General features: G+C 34.7%; 1 protein-coding gene across 3 annotated transcripts in view; it reads left to right on the top strand.

Annotated features, from left to right (window-relative positions):
* WRN (WRN RecQ like helicase) overlaps positions 1-18,997 on the top strand; it is a 140,459-nt gene that overhangs the window by 44,341 nt on the left and 77,121 nt on the right. For 2 of the 3 annotated variants that reach the window (XM_036894217.2, XM_036894219.2), the window contains exons 9-16: positions 5,257-5,371; positions 9,052-9,469; positions 11,785-11,865; positions 13,627-13,765; positions 15,099-15,159; positions 16,635-16,702; positions 16,995-17,103; positions 18,503-18,571. In XM_036894217.2, coding sequence (XP_036750112.2) covers positions 5,257-5,371; positions 9,052-9,469; positions 11,785-11,865; positions 13,627-13,765; positions 15,099-15,159; positions 16,635-16,702; positions 16,995-17,103; positions 18,503-18,571 — 1,060 coding nt within the window. The remainder of the gene's footprint in view (positions 1-5,256; positions 5,372-9,051; positions 9,470-11,784; positions 11,866-13,626; positions 13,766-15,098; positions 15,160-16,634; positions 16,703-16,994; positions 17,104-18,502; positions 18,572-18,997) is intronic. The other variant, XM_057505167.1, reaches the window with a different exon arrangement.

Here is an 18,997-nt window from a genome sequence, read left to right on the forward strand (position 1 = left end):
GCTCCTTATGTTTTCTTTCTACTTCTGGAAAGCCTCTTGTCATGAGTACTTGGTGATTCTCTGTAGCCAGAGGTACTGTGGCTAGAAATTATCTTGATTAACTGAGGCAGTTGATGATTTTGAAGCCAATCTGGAGAATAATCTATAAGAATTTATGTAACTTATAATAGAATTAAATTAAGCAGAGGGATTCAAGGTTTTCTGGTTTTTTGGTTTGTAGAATTGCTCATCGCTTATCCTTATGATTTTGTTTCTGAAGAAAATACTTCCAAGAATGTTTAAAATTTTTCTCACTAAAGTAACACACATTTATGAGTCACTGTCAGAAATCCTGGTACCTGTGTACCTGACATTGCAGCACTACATTCCTTGACCCTCACTTTTATTCTCTGGTACATTATATATGTGTGTGTATATTGTGTCATCTGAAGTAAAGTAACTTGACTAGGATCCCAGTGAATCATAAGGATATTATTATTCCTTTTTTTTCTTTTCCCTCCTTTCCTCTGTTCCTGTTATTAAGCCAGAAGTATGAGCTTTTCTAACTTCCGTTCTCTAACTTCCCTGGTGTATATGGATGATATTTTCAAATGATCACTTTTGGTTTGTATTAAAAGGTTGTGCTTTGTTTCTTATTAAAGAATAAAAGTAGATTAGAACACCAGAAAAGAAGAGGATGTTTGCATGTTGTTTCTCACTGTAGAACATTAGCTTATTCCTAAGATGGTAGGTAATAATACATTAAATGATATTGTAGGTAAAAATGCATTTAGTAATTTATTAAATATTATTGAGTACTTTATGTTATAGAGATAGAGTAATGAATAAGATAGGCATGATTTGTGTCCTGAGAGGAGAACTTATAATTTTATAGAGGATATAGTTGAACAAAAAAGGCAATTGCAGTCCAGGAATATGAGTCTTAGGATGTGCAAAAATGAGTTGCTGTGGTTAGCACATAGAAGAGCCATGCAATGCGTATGTGGAAGTATTGGAGTATTTCCTGGAGAAAGTGATGCTTAAGTAAAGACCTGAAATAGGAACAGGAGTTAGGTAGCTGAAGAGTAGATGAAAAGTGTTCTAGGCACAGGAAACAGCAGGTGCCAGGTTTCAGAGGTAAAACAGATTGTGGTATCTGTAGGCAGTTGACAGTAATTCAGAATAGTGACCTACTGAATATGACAGAGAGTGAGTCATGGATGAAGGAGAAGCAGGAAAAGAAAAGCAGATAGGTCATGTTAAGGAGTTATATTTCCTCCTAAGAGCTGTTGAGGGTTTTAAACAGACAGATGATAAGAATTACATTAAAGGGAAATAATTACATTAAAAAATGAATGAGTTAAATTTTTTAAAAAGGTAGAAAAAGGGATTGTAGGGGGGCAGGAGTCACAGTGGGAAGACCTGGTAGGAGTCTTTGAGAGTAATCCAAGTGAGAGGTGATGGTGGCATGGCTTGTTGTACTGCGGATGGAAAGAAGTGGATAGAGTCAAAATATACTTATTTAATAAAGCAATAGAATCAACAGAATTTGGTGTGATGATGAGAGCCATGTGTCCAGGATCATTTCTGTATTGTTGGCATGAGCAATTGGGATGAAAAACATCCTGGTCTGAGAAGGAGCAAGATTTGGGACTGAGGAGTCGTGCAGTTGCCTGTTTGAGGAGGGAGCCTGTGAGACGGCGGGGCTGTGTGGCCAGCGGGCACTCAGAAGTACAGGCTATCACTTTGGACAGCTGCTTTCCAGATGAGGAATTGGGGCTAAAGAATTGGGGCTAAGAATCTTGAGGAACTCTTAGTGCTTAATGTTTGCACGGAGGAGGACACACCAGAGGAGTTGCTGTGGGCTTGGAAGGAAACTAGGTGGTATGGTGTGCAGACAGCCATGTGGAGAACATGGTTTAAGTAGGAGGATGTGATCAACTGTTTAAATTCTGCTGAGTTTCTGAAACTGAGGACTTAATGATTAGAGTTCGCAACGTGGCACTCATTTGTAACTTTCTGCTAAAGCAGCTGGGTGACAAAAGAGTATTTTGAGGAGAGAGCGGTTGTTTGAGCCATGCGCTCTCAAAACAGGAAGGGTCCACAGGCTCCACGAAGGTAACACGCAGGTGCCATCACCACAGCAAGTGGGAGGAGTGGAGTGATAGGGGCAGAGATCCCGTTAAGGTGAATAGAGGAGTGAGCTCGAGCTAAGGATGTAACAAAGCACATGTGACAACTGTTTTGGTTGGTTTGGAGAGGGAGCATTAATTTATTCATTCATTCACGGGGTGGGTTTGTTGGGTGTTGGTTATGGGGCAGGCACGGTTCCGGTTGCTGGGGAAAGGCACTGAACAGGGCACCAGGCCCCCTCCCTTCACTTGACAAGTGAGAAAACAGCCACGTGAGTATCTGAGGGAAGAACCTGGCAAGCAGAGGGGGAAGACAGAGCCAAGTGTCTTGTTTGAGAACAGTGAGCATAACTGAAGCGAAGTGAGTCAGGGTGAGCGTGATAGGAAATGAGGCTGAAAAGCAGCTCAGGCCAGATCGCTGAGGGCCTTGTAGGTGGTGAATCGGACTTCATGTTTTATTAATTAAGTACAAGGGTGGGTGATGGGAAACCCTTAGAGGGTTTGGAGCCAGGAGAATGACATGATTAAATTTTAATTTAAAACGATTTTTCTGGCTGCTGTGAAAGGGCAAGTGTTTAGGCAGGGAAATCTCTTAGGCTCTTGCAGTAGTCCCGGAAAGAGATGATAATTGTTTGGATTAGGCTGGTAGCAGTAAAGGTGGTGAGGAGTGGGAGAGTGTGTACATGTTTTGAAAGTGTATATTGTGAAGGATTTGCTGATGAATTCACCTGTGTAATGGGTCAGATGTGGAGACTGACAGAACAATCAAGAATTTTGGTTGGACCAAATGAGGGAATCGAAGGGTCGGCTGCAGTAGGAAGATTATGGGAATAGCAGGTTTGCATGAGAAAAATCTAGAATTCAGTTTTGGATTGAATTTTAGATGCTTATTGATATCCTAGAAGATACCTTAGTTGGAAATGTGATTCTGGAGTTCAGGGGAAAGGTCAAGGTTGGAGATATAACAATGGGAATCATCAGGATACAGAGGGTCGTTAAAGGAGTGAACCTGGATGTGTTAAAAAGGAAGCGAATGAAATAAAGAATAATAAAAGAGGTCCAAGTATTCATGTCTACAACATGTAGAGATCAGGAAGATGGGGAGAGAGCAGCCGAGAGACTGGAGAAGGGGCAGTAATGGAGGAGGAAGGTAGGTGTGGTGGTTAGAAGCCAAATGAGGATGAAGGTTAGGTGTGAGGAAGTCATCCTCCTTTAAATACCTCTGAGAGTTCTAGTGAGGTGAGGAACTAGAATTAACAATTAGATTTGAGACTGTGGAGGCCATGGTAACCTTTCCCAAAGCAGCTGTACCTACCAATTAGGGCAAAAGCTTAGCTGGAATCCATTTAGGAGAAAATGTGAGACAGTGAGTATAGACAATGTTTCCAGGGAATTTTGCTATAGACGGGAATAGTGATGGGAATACAGACTGATTAAGAGATTGGGGGTGGGACGATGAGATAGTTCTTGTTTCTGTTTGCTAAATGTCATAAGAGGTGAAGTTCCCTGAGTAGAAGGAGGTACAAGCAGATGTTGGAGGCTTGGAGGGAAGATGTATGAAGTAGTAGTCATCTTGAGAGTAGCAAAGTGGGAAATGTAGAATAATGAATGATCGTTACTGATGGTTCATTTGAGCTCAGTGTCGTGAATTTAAAGCAAAGTGAGTCATCACAGTTGTGTTTTCTCTTCAACAATATTCAGTTGCTTGGGTATAGACATCAAGCAGGTAAAAAAGCTGGGGTTAATTAGGGGTTTTGCTGGGTTCATAACACAGAGGCAGGAAGGAGTAGAAGAACTGAGATTCCATACAAGGGAATGATTACTGTAATATGGGGAAGATGAGGAAGGAAGACGTGTGGGTGGGAAGGATAATGTGTGAGGAGAAAGTTGGTAGGGTCGATAGATTTGACTGAAAGTGTGAAAGAATTGTGTTGTGGAAAGCTGACTGGAAAGAAAGATGGCGTGCTTGTGCTTAGAGGGTGGGATGCTTACAGTTGGAGTTTGGAAGTGGTGACATTATTGGCAATGATAAAGTCAAGGGAATGACATTGGGAATGGGTGGCTGAGGTCAGTTGAGGAAAAGATTGTTGGAAATGGAAGGATCAAGGAGCTGAAAAGGCCATCCTTGGAGCATCTGTGTGAATGTTGGAATCACTAGAAATTATCACAGAAGCAGTAGTGAAGGGTAAGATGGTGAACCAGGTGCTAAAATCTTCAGTGAATGAAAGGGTGTAATTTTGAGATTACAAGATAACTGTAGCCATTAGGAATAGTAGATAGTAGACTCCTGTGTCATATGCTGGACTTCTTGAAGGACAAGGGAAGTGTGATGAAGAATAAGAAATTCTAAGCAGGGGAAGGGTTTGGGAAAGGAGGGCAGATATGGTGTTGATGGAGAATGATTTGGCAGATAGAATGAAGTTGAGAGTTTGCAAGATGATCACTGAGTATAAAGGCTTGCATTTTCTCTTGGTGCTAACTGGTCATGAGGCCAGGGTGGAATGGCTGTTGGGTAAGGTTATATACCAAAGTGTATTAAAAAAGTAGCAGCCCACATGGCATTATATTGATTTCTGATTTTTTTTTTGCCATTAATTTTGCATTGCTGTATTTTAGCAATAGGAAACAGGATTCCCATCAGTTTCTCTTCTGTTCCAGTAACATTAAAGCATGTTTTATTTACCTTGACACCTTTCTGACCCAAGCTATCCCAGTGAGGGAAGGCAGCCAAGATCAGAGGACAGGCTATTGTGAATTCTACAGACCTTAGAGACACAGTTATTAGCTCAGAAATTCATTACTGTACATTTACTTTAAATTAGTTAATTGATCTCTGGTTTTGAAATAGTGTGGGTGTGTTGAGCGTCTCATTTCAACCTTCTCCTGCCCAAGTTGATAACCACTGAGTTGTATTATGTATGAATGCAGATCATTTGGAATTTATTTATTCTGAAATTTAAATAGCAAAAATTTGAAAAGGAAGTGAAGTGATTTAGGTGATTTAGACATAAGATAAGGAAGTCTTTGTTGGAATTTATTTAAGGAAAGAAAATGAAAATGTGACCTCTGATACTGTTTAAATAAATGGCTAAATAAATATATTTGCTTTGTGGCTTGAAAATTAATATTGTTTTTTTTTTCCTAGAGGAGGAAATACTACCTAGTGTTGTGAAGAAACAATTGACTTTAATCTCGGAGGAGGTGATAGATCTGGCTAAGCATCTCCCTGACTCTTTCAGAAAATTGGAAAATCCACAGAGGTTAAATATTATCTGTTTCTATCAATTTTGTTTGTTCTTACTGTGTTTTCCCATATATGAAGAATTCCCATTCATCAAGGTAGACACTTATAAATTTTACTTGAATACAGGCCTGCAGATTGATGTAAAATTTGAGAAGTATCTTTCCATTTGTTAAAAGTATTTATCAAAAAAGCTTAAAGGCTTTTCTTTCTACTTTTTTTTTTAATGGAAAAAAAGTGTTTTATGTTTTATGAAACAAAGCAGAATAAAACTCCTAATTCCACATGAAGGAAGATATTTTAGGTTCAAAGTTGTCCTTTTCTTTCTGTTCATGGTATCTTTCATTTAATTATATTTATAGTTTAATCATTTGAAATCTATAAAAACAACTCTTAACTTAGTAGCTTAATTTTTCTGGTTATTATCTGATTATTATGTGAGAATTCTACCTAGTACGTAGACTGTTAGAACGAGAGGCATTCAAATTTTAAAGACCATTTTATAGCTAAAGCAGTAGATACTGTAAGATACTTGGTTTAATAGGTGTTGGACTCCTGTGCCATGTAGCTAACTCTTTTTGGAACCAGGCCTTGCTTGAGCCTTAATTGCTGAATGATTTCCTTTAAAAGCAGGAATGCTCTTGAGCCGTGAATAATTACAATGTGATAATACAGTTTTGAGGCAAAAATACTTTGTAGAAATGTGAAGCAGTTAGTTGAAATAACATTCTGACTCTGACAAAAAGCAATGTTAAATGTGTTCTTTTTTGAGATGAGATTTGTGATATATTTTCAAAATATGATAGAGAAATTCAGCTCTTTTTCAAAATCATTTTTCCCCCTAGCAATTTGTTTTAGGAGTTTTTATGTTTCTTAAAGAAACATTGAGAATTTATGAAAGATGTGACTGTCAAATGGGCAGGGTACCAGTACAGCCATTTCATATTGATTTTTACATATTCTTTCCATGAAAGAAAAAGAATCACTGTTTACATGATGTTTGCATGCATTGAAGGTTTTTATCCTAGCAATGAGAATATCTGTTGAATATGTTAATCTGCTTAATGCTTTGTAATACCTAAAAACGAAAAAGCTAAATAAGTTTTCTTAGAACTCGAGAACGGGTGATATTGAATCCATTTTTAATACAGATAGATCTTGTGAAGTTTTAGTGTTAAAGTAAGAACTAGTTAAATCTCTTATTTCAGGTTCTTTGTAACAAGTCTTCAATAATATCTAATTTATCTAGATTACACCTCCAAACTAGGAGGGAACATAAAAGGCCTCTGAACAGCCAAAGTACATGCCATAAGCATGAATTCAAGCTCAGTTAAATGTATTTCCAATGGTGTGCATAAGGCCACAGTAAGAGCATGTTTGCTTTTTTGTTTATACATGCAGTTGACAAGCTTGGATATCCAGTTAAAATGAAAACCAGGTATAAATAAGGAATGGTATACACATGAGAACAGCTTGAAGTTATAGCTGAAATCTGTGAAGTAGTGGACAAAACTGTATTAGCATGAGCTAAGAATTTGTAAAATAGAGCAGTTTGAGATTTGTTACAGAAGGAAACAGCCTTATGCTTTAGTGGGCCCGAAAGGTACTGGATTGTACAGTACAGTACTATATGGTCATTGATTTAAATTCAGTACATATCTCTTGTATTGCTGTCATGTATTTGACATTCTGTTGGGTGATGAGGTGTCTGCAGGCTACTGATATGCATCATAACAATTCTAAGAAAGAAGGAAAGTACACTATGCCTTATTGAAGAAGGCAAGACAACCTTGATGTTTGTTAGAGTGAATAGTTATCTTATATGAAAAGTGTCATTCTCTGATGTTAGCACAGGATAAATGAGCCCTTATAGTCTTGCCAGTCAATCTATGTGTCACTGTTGCTATTTTTATGTTATAGCATTCCTTGTGCATTTAACAAGTAAAATGATGTCATGTATCGGTTCCTGCTGAAGTATTTACATACAGTTCTTATATTTGAATATCTGTGTATAATGCTAAGTGCTCTTTGTAAGATTTGAGGAATTTTAGAGTGTTAGAATTAGTGAGTTCTTAGGTCTTTAATTCAATTTTGCTTTTGTATTTGTTGGCACTGATGTAGACTTTGTAAACTTAAGCTTGACCCCAACTTTGGGGTGCTGTTAATGGCACTATTTTTAGTATGGAAGGAATTCATGAAACAACCCAACATATTTGATAGTTTATTCCTATGAATGGTCACGTTTTAATTTGAACTATGAATATAAGTCTTTAAAAGTTGTCAGATTGTATTAAGTATTGATTTAAATACACAGAATTAGAAGAGCTAAACAAGAGCATTAGTTAAATAGTAAAACATGTCTCTTTGTTCATCATTTCCCTTTTCTCCTTTTAATTTCTGCTTTTAAGAAATAATTAAGAATTGCTTTAAAAAGACCTATAATCAACAGACAAAATAGAGTGCCTCATTTTACACTCTAGCAGCAGTTTTCTTTTCCAATTGACCAGGTCTGGTTACAATATACTCGTTTAAAGTCTCTTACTTAAAATGGTATTTAGCAACTATAATTAAGAAGTTAAAGTCAGTTCATTGTATTTTATCACTTGTATTTGCCAACAGATGGGAAGTTTTTTTCTATTCCAAAGAGTATGTATATAGTTTTAAGATTTTTGAAGATTCCAAACATTATCAGTTTTGAATTATAACATCAATACTCATGTGTGTTGTTGCAGTTGGGACTAGTAATTGATCAGATTGAAAAGTTAGGTAAAACATGGGATCATAAAAATTTTAACTCAACATATTTATGTATGCTTGATTCCCAGTCTTTTGCTATATGTAATTTTTTTTTCCCACTAAATATCCTCCTGCTGTTGGGATTTCTGCAGAGTGGTTCTTAGTTAAAGGACATCTATAATGTATCATTTACAATTTCTGTTTTCAATTTCTTTGCAATGGAGTGAAAACTTAAAGATACTTAAAGCAATCTGAATGCAGAGTCTTAGGTGTTTTTCCATCCAAACTTCTGTAGTTATTTTGACTGTAGTTAACCAGACAGAACATTTTTTTAAAAGTTGGGCAGGGGGAAAAAAACACATACTTGTTAAATCTTTCCACATGTTCAGTGTAGAATTCAATGAAATAATGTGTCATGTATCATTGATTTGATTTACATTTAATTAAGTTACCATAAAAAGTATGACTGACAATTAGTTTGGGGCCAAACGTTACTGACATGTATTAAATATACAGGTCAACAGTTGAATGCAGAAGTGCCTTGCTGTAGTAGAGAGTAGCACAAAAGTTGCAAGAACATAGTGGGTATTAGGGAATGAAGAGCAACTTTAATCCAAAGTGTCCTTTAAATGAAAGTCAGTTTATAAAATTTGTACTTGTCAAAAAGCATTAAAACTTGTCCTTATAGTGCATTGTAATTAGCACATATAATATAGGTCGGTCATGGAGAGGGCAGTATAGCATGGAGAAGACAAGTAATGACTGTAGCATCCTACTGTGCTGATGGACAGTGACTGCAATGGGGTTGGGGGGACTTGATCATATGGGTGAGTGTTGAACCCACAGTGTTGCTCATGTGAAACCTTCATAAGATTGTATATCAGTGATACCTTAAAAAAAAAGCCTGTCCTTATAGTTAATGCAATTACTATTGAATTAATCTTTCTTAAACTTTTTTGCTAGGGTTTCTGTACTAATAAAGGATATTTCAGAAAATCTATGTTCCTTGAGGAAGATGATATTTGGTTCTGCCAAGACAGAACTGAGGCCTAATAGTAATTTTAACTTATTACCTTTGGAAGATCCAACTGCTGGTGGACTACAGCAGCAACAAATGAAAGAACATAAAATTTTTACTGAAGTTAAAGATGAGACACAGGACACATTAGGTGATTTAATTAAAGATGGTATAGAAAATGTACTTGGAAATGAAGTGAAACAAGAAAAAGGTGGATTTGAAGATGGACTAGAAGATACTGAGTTGGAAGAGAATACAGAAAGAGCTTGTTTGATGTCATTAGATATTACAGAATATGAACTTCAGATTTTGGAACAGCAGGCTCAAGAAGAAAATCTTAGCGATGTTTCTTCCAAATCTGAGGTACTAAATAAACAATTTTCATAGGGGCTGGCTGATTTTTTTCTGTAAAGGGGCAGATTGTAAATATCTTAGGCTTTGCACAACACAATTTCTATTGTGACTATTCACTTCTGCCAGTTTAGTGTGAAAGCAGCTACAGACAAATGTGAACAAAGGTGCCTATGTTTCAATAAAACTTTATTTACAGAAACAAAAAAGTGGGCTGGATTTGGCTTGTGAGCCATAGTTTGCTGCTTAGTATAATAAGCAACGTTCTTTAAGTCTTATCAGTGGAAATATTTTATAGTGTCAATACACATTTGTTGTAATTAGCTGTTTTGGCATTTCTCCTGCTTTTTACTTAACAGATATCTCTGGTTTTTTTTTCTGTAGATTCCCTACATATGTATTAGTTTACTCCTTCAAACTTGAATTTTGGAAGTAGTTTCATTTCCTCATACAGATTTTCTTTATTTGCTATTGTGAGAGGGTTTCTAATAAACTCATGTTTTTTGCTGACGTTAACCTTTACTGACAAATGGAGAGTCAGCAGCCTATTTTTAAAGATAGATTATTGTTAAATTTTCTATATTTCCCATCAATTTTATGTTTAGATTTCTATTTAGTCTGGCTTGATTAGTTTAATTTGTGAGGTTATATTTTTCTCCTGGGTAAATTGAATGTATTTTCTGAAATAGTGAAGTTGTATTAGAGCAATCATTGTGCTTCTTTTATTGTAAAGAGAAATCATAAAAAGGGACATCATATAGCTGTATACTTTCATCTCATTTCTTTTTTTATTAGTTTAAAAAATTACTTAGGATGCCCTTATTTGATAGAATTCCTATACATTTTCTTTTGCAATAACTAAGTTTTCAATTTGTAAACCTATTGACAGTCATTTAATGGAGTTATTTCCCCCTCAGTTTTCTAATGGAAGTCAAAGTCTAAGTATGTGAGAAATTCTGTATGTCCAGTAGCTATATTTGTAGTCAGTTCTATCAGTATATAAATACATTTTATGTTAAAATGGTTTTCAAGCTATTCATACCAACCATTTGTAAAACACATTTCTATTTCTCTTTTGGGAAATAATCTTTTGCTAATGTCTGCATTATCCCTTAGTTTTCTAGAAACTTACTAGTAGTATACTTTAAAATGATATGCTTCAAAGGGAGGGATAAGGGGACTAAGGGGTATTATGATTAGCACACATAATATAGGGGGACATGGGGAAGGCAGTATAGCACAGAGAATACAAGTAGTGACTCTAGCATCTTACTATATTGATGGACAGTGACTGTAATGGGGTATGTGGTGGGGACTTGGTAATAGAGGGGAATGTAGTAACCACATTGTTGCTCATGTGAAACCTGAGCATAAGATTGTATATCAATGATACCTTAATTTAAAAAAATGATATGCTTCATATAATGATACATAATTATGGTCAGGATTCTATGGTCTTGTGGGCATCTTTTACCCCAATTACTGATATTAATTATTATTTATTTTTTATTAGTATTTTATCTTTATTCATGGAAGACCCCATTTAAGAAGTAAAAGAATTTTTTCCTTATAGAAAATTTACCTTAAAATGTGTTTTTCAAGCATAATTTTTGTAGTTTAATTAAGGTTATGCTTCCTTTTCTTACTTCCAGTGTAGAGTAGACATATTTTGGGGTTTGTCCTCTTTGTTTCTTCTGTGGGTTTCTTTTGTGCAGGTTCCCATGCTGGTGGACACTTGCTTCCTGGGGGTTGTCAAATGATTATAAAGGTTTTTGTATCTGAACATCACAATAGTTGAATATAACTTATCTGACACTGTTTTTCAAACATATGTAGGTGTTATTTGTAAAATAGCAATTTATTTAAAGATATTATAATCAGAGTAGCTTTCTGTGAAAAATCAATGGATATAAAAGAACAATTGTCACTTGCTTTGTACAGAATTTGTCAACGTTGCAAAGAGGTTCTTATACCCAAAAGGTTGGGATACACATTTAGATATTGTTTAACCATAATTGAATTTGGCACTTTGTACTCTTGCTTAGAGTGTGGGCTTTATTTCAAATAGTTTACTTATCTTGTTTTTCTTTCCAATTATATTTATTTTTTCCTCTTTTTGTTTCTTTCTTTTCTTCTATGTTTATTCTTCTGTTTCTTCCTCCTCCTACTGTCTCTTTCTGCCATATGAACATGTATTATAAATTTATCTGTTAGAGGAGAGGAAGTTGTCTAAAGATTCCTAGTATATAGTAACTATTTTGTGGAAAAGAAGGCATGACATCAATTAATATTGGGAATTAATGTTTGAAATGCTTTATTTCTTAAAGCATTTATCTTCCAAGGGAAATGAAGAGGACACATCTTATGTAATTGAAAGTGATGAAGACTTAGAAATGGAGATGATTAAGGTATGTTTAAAATTATGGTAAAGTACTTCCAAAGGGCATTTACTTAATATATAAAATGTTACTGAATTCTAAACGGGGCCTATCACAATGAGATTGCTATCAATTATGTAACATTAGATTTTGTTTTCCACTCCATGTTTTGTTACATCTTTACATGGTCTATATAATGTTTTGGTGGTAGTGTACTAAGTTTTCATACTGGGAAGCATACTGGTATGTTTTCTGTTTCCCTCTTAGGCGGCTTTCTTTTAATCTTTTCCTGGAATGTGGGCAGTGATGCAGTGCTCCAGGATTGAAATGGATTTCTCTTTCTTCCCATCCATGTGTATTCCCCTTTTATTTGGAAGTTCTTTTTATATATGTTCACTATTCTTTATTTTCTTTGGTTTTATTTACTATGGATATTTTATATTATGTATAATTTTATAATATTTTAAGTGGTTCAGTTTTCCCTTATTTTATTATCAAGGTGACAATATTATAATTTACATATTTTCTACCCCTTCACTCAACCTCTAGTTTCTTTGTCAGGTCTTATAAGCCAAGGATGAGTAGTAAGAAAGAAAAATCCTAAATTTAGCCAAGTTAAGTGAAAAACGAAGAAAACACAGTAGTTCACTATTATGTATATTTTGAAAATTTCTTATCTTTAGGTTTATATGCTCTTTTTATGAGATAAATTAGATTCCTGATTGTTTAGTTCTGAGGTAAAGCAGTGGATATTGGTCAGGAATGTAGATTCTGAATTTAGATGTGGTTTCTGGTCCCAGGTTCTTCATTTCTTAGCAGTGTGACTTTGAGCAGGTCTCTTAGCCTTCTGATACCCAATTAACAGTTGTGATTATTATTTAAGGTGTTGCTTGTGAAGTCCTTAGTACAGAGCCTCGCACTTCGTTAAGTGTTTAATAAATACTAGCTAACAGTAATAATAGAACATAAATACTAAATCACATTCCTTTATTGATTAACCATTTCACTGTTCAAGTAGTGCGTTTGTGGTACACTTGTGGACTTCTACAAATATATATATTGAACCTCTTAGATGGCAACTGGTATGCCTATGTGTGAGCACTCTATTTCCAAAATGCTTTTCTAAGTATGTGTGTTGACTTCAATAAAAAAATCAGGAACAGAATCACTTTTTTTCCTTTTCCAGGTCTGAAATGTTTTGAATAGATAATCTTCCTTTAGGGAGGACATTTGATATTGCCAAAGTAAAATAAAAACAAGTAATTTTATTTCACATTTGTAATGTTTCCTTCCTAAAATTATTTGAATCTTTTTTTTCTTGTGTTGACAACTCCAAAACACATTTATTGTTTGCTTATAGTTTAAACCTTATGCTTAACTCAAAAAGAATGTGACAGACACATGATATAGAGAAACTTGTTACAAAAGTCACATTAAAGTAACATTAATCAGTTGGGAATTGAAAATAAAAAAAGGTTTGAAGTAATGTAAATTCAAAATTTATGTTTTAAGTTATTTAAATTCAAATCTGTCCCCAGGGGCAGTTCATTATATGCTATTACTGAACCCTGTTTATGCTGGAAGTATTCCATCTTTGGCCTTGTGCCTTAGAAACCATTCTTGAGCACATATTTAAACTGGAGCACACATGTTCTTTTGTGGTATTACTTGCACATCTGCCAGCCTTGAACAAAATTGTAGGCTCAATAAATAATAACTCCTTTTGTGTTTGATGAAAAAGATACCACACTGTTAGTGGATTTGCTTTTAAAATTTCCTTTAAACTTTCAGTCTTTAGAAAACCTAAATAATGGCACAGTAGAGCCAATGCATTCAAAATGCATAGAAATGGAAAGAGATCTGGATGTTCCTTCTGAAGGAGATGATGAAGATGAGAACGAAGCTATTGAAGAAGAGGAGGATGGTGAAGGTAAGCGCTCTAATGTGTTTGAAGTGCTTCCTCTGTGATAGGTACCGCTGACTTTAATTTACGGTCAAGTATTTAAACATTTTGGAGGTCAGGATTTTGTGGCAGATAGTTATTTAGGTCCCCAAAACTTGTCATTAAATCCCTTAGTGCTTTGGTCTTCACAGAGCACAGCCTTACTGTTTATCAAATGCATAGAAATGGAAAGAGATCTGGATGTTCCTTCTGAAGGAGATGATAAAGATGAGATGTTGTGTCATCTGGTGAATGTGGTGGTGTGTAACTTTTCATCCTGAATTTTGTATTTTGTTTGTTAGAGTCACTAAAAGTCATTGGTAAAAAATCAGTAATTAATTACTTATATTAAACATTATTGTAAGTGGAATAGATACATCATATCTGTTCTTCAGGAGCTTATTACTTAAAATAAGTGACACGGTGTCAGATAGCAAAATGGAGTAATTTTTATACTGTGTGCGCCAACTCTAGTAAAGAGTGCACTAAATGAATCTCCTATTCTTTTGGGAAACCCTGGGTCTTCTTGTAAAGTAGATACTCTCTAGACCTAGATTCATCAATGTTACAATATGAGAAATTTAAAATGACATTTTATAGGTGGAAAGTATATGAAGATGTTTCCCCCCTTATTTTTCTTGTATTAAATACAGGCATGATATCTCTAAATGAATTAAGTTTTCTATTTAGACTTGTCAAAGCTGAGAAGTAATAGTGAATTTTCATTTGTTTAGAGATGAATTATCTTAATTCCTTGCTTGGCTCTTTTTTGGCCACTCATAAGCTCTTCAACCTGAGGAGGAAATGAAAATCAGCTTGGTAAAATTAACGTAACTCCATAATGCTGTGCAATTAGAGTTTTGGTCAAAGAATTAATGGAGTGGTAAAATAAATGCAGATTTTATTTTATTTTATCTGTGGATTTTACTTGTGACAATAGTATAATTTCTGATTACCATTAACTGAAAGTTGGTTATATTATAAAATTTAGATTGGTATACTTCTTGCCATAGTCGGGTCTAATGTTAGGTATAGTGTAACAAATTCGTAAACATAATTTTTTTAATCCTCCTGGCAAAGTGTGAGCCACACAAAATTCTGATAATTCTTACTGTGAGGTAGTAATTAAAGTGTTTTCCTGGAGTCGTGACTGGTAGTCAGAAGACCAAATTGATTGGATTTAAAAGACAGAAAACAGTAACTTTTGGTACCGCTATGTTATATAAAAGAAGCCAGTGAAATAAAGCTTTTATTCCCTTTCACCTCTGTAGTTCTATTTTAACATAAATGACCATGTTATTTTAACACGATTCATTACCAGGACCTAATGAAATGCAAGTTATTTGCCTCAAGACCTACTTTGGCCATTCCAGTTTTAAGCCGTGAGTAAAATCTCAGCTAATTGCATATTTACTATTTCATTCACAATGGGAAAAAAGGCAAATAACCCACCCACTTAATAGTAATAGCACAACTTCACAATAGTTTTTACCTGCCACACCGTATTTCCTGTGACTATGAAGTTTCAAGTAATATTTATATAAAATTTATGTCTGCAAATTGTTTTTATAAATGAGGAAAGTGGTATTTTTTACTGTAGTGAGTTCTGGGTAGAAACTAGTTTAAATACGTTAATAAATAGATCTTAATTTAATGCTGAGTTGTTTTTCATGAAATAATTCTCTGTGTGCCTCTTTTGTGCATCTTACTGTCCAAAGCATGCTGGTATAATAGAAATTCATAAGACACCAGTTTGAAGAACAGTCATGATCTTAGCAGTTTTAATATATTCAAATGTCTTTACGTCTAAGGGAGCACATTTATAAGTACTAAAATGAGATGAATAAAAATGAGATGAGTAACAAGTAAATTTGAATAAAACTAATAATGTAAAAACCAACACTGGATTTTTCCTATTCTGGGAATTTACAATTTAGTCCATGAAACTTACTTCCTTTTTCCTTTTGATCTTAAAAAAATTGTTTTTATTAAACTATATCCTGTATTCAGAAAAGTGTGTGCAAGTACAGATCAATGAAGTTTCACCAATGAGCACCCTGTGTGGTCTGCACTCAGATAAGAAAGACTAGGTCATTGTCAGTGCACCAGAAAGATCACCTTTCCAACTGATTTTTCCCTCAACATGTTGTTACAAAATTTTTATAGTCAAGTTGAAAGAATTGCTTCTACTATGAATAGCTGTATATTCAACACGTTACTATACTTTCTTTATCACATATCCATTGATCATCTCTCTGTTCATTCCTTACTCCACTTTTTAAAATACATCTCTAGGTAAATCGTGGACATCATTACACTTCTCTGAAGTACTTCAGAATGTAAATTATTAACTCATTAAATATTTATCATTTTTTTTCTTTTGACGTAAAACAAGGAAATGGTCAAACCTTATGTGTACACTTGCAGATCTTAAGAATGCGTGCATGTAACCTATGTAACTTAAACTCTTATTAAGTAGGGAACATTACCATCACCACAGAAAGTTTTCCCATTTCCCTTCTCATCAGTCATTGCCCCTAGAGCATTTCTCTTATTTATTTGAAGTCACTGATTCTATTGCATATGTAGGGTGAAGCGTGGAATTTACTTTATACTTTAGATATATGTAATAAGACTTAATACATACACCAACTGAAACTCCTAGTTGTTCAGTCAACTCAAATGGGAGATGGATCAAAAGGGGTTCTTTTATACTTCCAGGGTTCATACAGTTTTATATTGAAGCTCAAAAATGTAAAATTTTATTAGAGGAAGTGATAAAATTATATGGGTTTCAACATGTCCCTAAGGTTTCTTGTTAGTAAAACAAAACAGCCTTTTGCTTTTCACTCCCCAGGGTTCAGTGGAAAGTGATTCATTCTGTAATGAAGGAAAGAAGAGATAATGTTGTTGTCATGGCAACTGGTAAGTTGTACTTAAGCAAATAACCTAATTCTTTAAAAAATAAAAGTTCAAGGTTTTGAAATGCTTACTCTTTAACTACGTTCTCAAAATACAAATACAAATACAAATACAATTACAAATGGTGTGAAATAAAGGGAGAGAGAGAAGAAAATGATGCTCAAATTTATGCATGCATTAGCTCTTAGGAAGATGTATATTAATAGTGACCATGTGACTCATACAGTATGCTGTCAGAAGAAATCGAAGTACCCTACTTCATGATTATTTTTGGGTGTATTATTTTTATTTCAAGGATATGGAAAGAGTTTGTGCTTCCAGTATCCACCTGTTTATGTAGGAGGCATTGGTCTTGTCATCTCTCCTCTTATTTCTCTGATGGAAGACCAAGTGCTCCAGCTGGGGTAAGTAAGGTTTTCATTGCCACATTCCCACCTTTTTTTCCTTCTGTGAGGAAAACATCTGATCTATCAGACATACTTCCAGTTGCCAATAACACATTTCTGTAGGTGTTGCTCTGTCTTTATTAATAATAAATGATGGTTACTTCACACAAGTTAGAATGGCCACTATCCAAAAGATAAGAAATAAGTGTTGGTGAGGATGTGGAGAAAAGGGAACCCTCCTACACTGTTGGTGGGAAAGTAAATTGGTGTAGCCACTGTGGAAAACAGTATGGAGGTTCCTCAAAAAAAAAAAAATGGAAATACTAAATGACCTAGTAGTACCACTTCTAGAAATTTACCTAAAGAAAACAAAATCCCTGATTAGAAAAGATACATGCACCTCTATGTTTATTACCGCATATTTATAATAGCGAAGATATGGAAGCAACCTACGTGTCCATCAATAGATGATGGATAAAGAATATGTGGTACATATACACAATGGAATATTATTCAGCCATTAAAAAAGAAGAAATCCTGCCATTTGTGACAACATGGATGGACCTAGAGGGTCTTATGCTCAGTGAAGTAAGCCATGTGGAGAAAGACAAATACCGTAGTAGGATTTCACTTATATGTGAAATGTAAAAACAAAACAAAATGAACAAAATAGCAGTAGAGTCATAGACACTGAGTAGTAACTTGTGGTTACCATCGGGAAGGGGTTGAGGTGGGTGGGTGGGGTGGGTGAGGGGGATAAAGGGGCATAAAAATTCTCAATCATAATGTAAGTTGGTCCCTGGGATAGTAGTGCAGCATGAAGAATATAGTCAGTGATTCTGTAACATCTTCTTTTGTTGACAGTAACCACACTAGGTGGGGGGAGGATTTAATAACATGGGCAACTGTTGAATCACTGTGCTGTATACTTGAAACCAATATAAGATTGCATATCAACTATACTTCAATAAAAATAAATAAATAATTCAATGATAGTTCAGTGGAAGAACTTACTTGAGTTGTTAATTCAAGGCTGCCAGGTGGCCCTGATAAATTTTTTTTTAAACACAAACTTGAAGCCAGTTTACATTGCCTATGTCCAAATTCTTTTCTCTTTTGGTTACCCATGCTCTTTTTGTATAAACTGTATATACGGAGGAATATTTTTTAGTTATGAAAAATTTTAAACTTCTTTGACCTGAGCTTGTAATCTTTTTGAAAAAACCCACCTTAACAGCCTGCCTCCAAAATATGGCCCTCCTAATACTAATTTATCAAATTACTAGGTTACAAAAAGAACGGGGATTGTAAAGAACAGGAATGTATATCATTATATTTCTTTATTCCTTTTCTCTTAAGAGTGAAGTTGATTATTTGTATGTACATAGCTCCAGAATATTTGTTTTTCCTCTTACAGAATGTCCAACATTCCAGCTTGTTTTCTGGGATCATCACAGTCAAAAAGTGTTTTGGAGGATATCAAATTGTGAGTAATTTACAGGATTTTTAATTTTATGGTCAGGTGTGTATTGTATGTGAGAAAATACTGTACATGTGAGCAAAATGCTCATGATTTCAAAATGTACATTTGCAGAACTGTTTTAAAGTCTTACAAGCATAAAGAAATGTATTATTTTCAGTTCTTGGACCATAAAGTTAGCATAATGATCACAGAATTGTTCAATTTTGATTTTGGAGGAGAACTTGGAAAGTATTTAGGTTTGTCTCATTGTATAGATGAAGACACTGAGGCACTGGGAGAGTAGTTTGCCCAAAGTCACTCAATGAATTAATGACTGAGCAGACATTGGATTCTGAATCTCTTCTCTGCTTATCAATCCTATCATGATATAATTCCTAACAAAATCATATCTCAGACACACATAAAAATATGTGTGCATATATTAATATA

This window comes from Manis pentadactyla, chromosome 7 (genome assembly GCF_030020395.1).
Source record: "Manis pentadactyla isolate mManPen7 chromosome 7, mManPen7.hap1, whole genome shotgun sequence".
NCBI lineage: Eukaryota > Metazoa > Chordata > Mammalia > Pholidota > Manidae > Manis > Manis pentadactyla.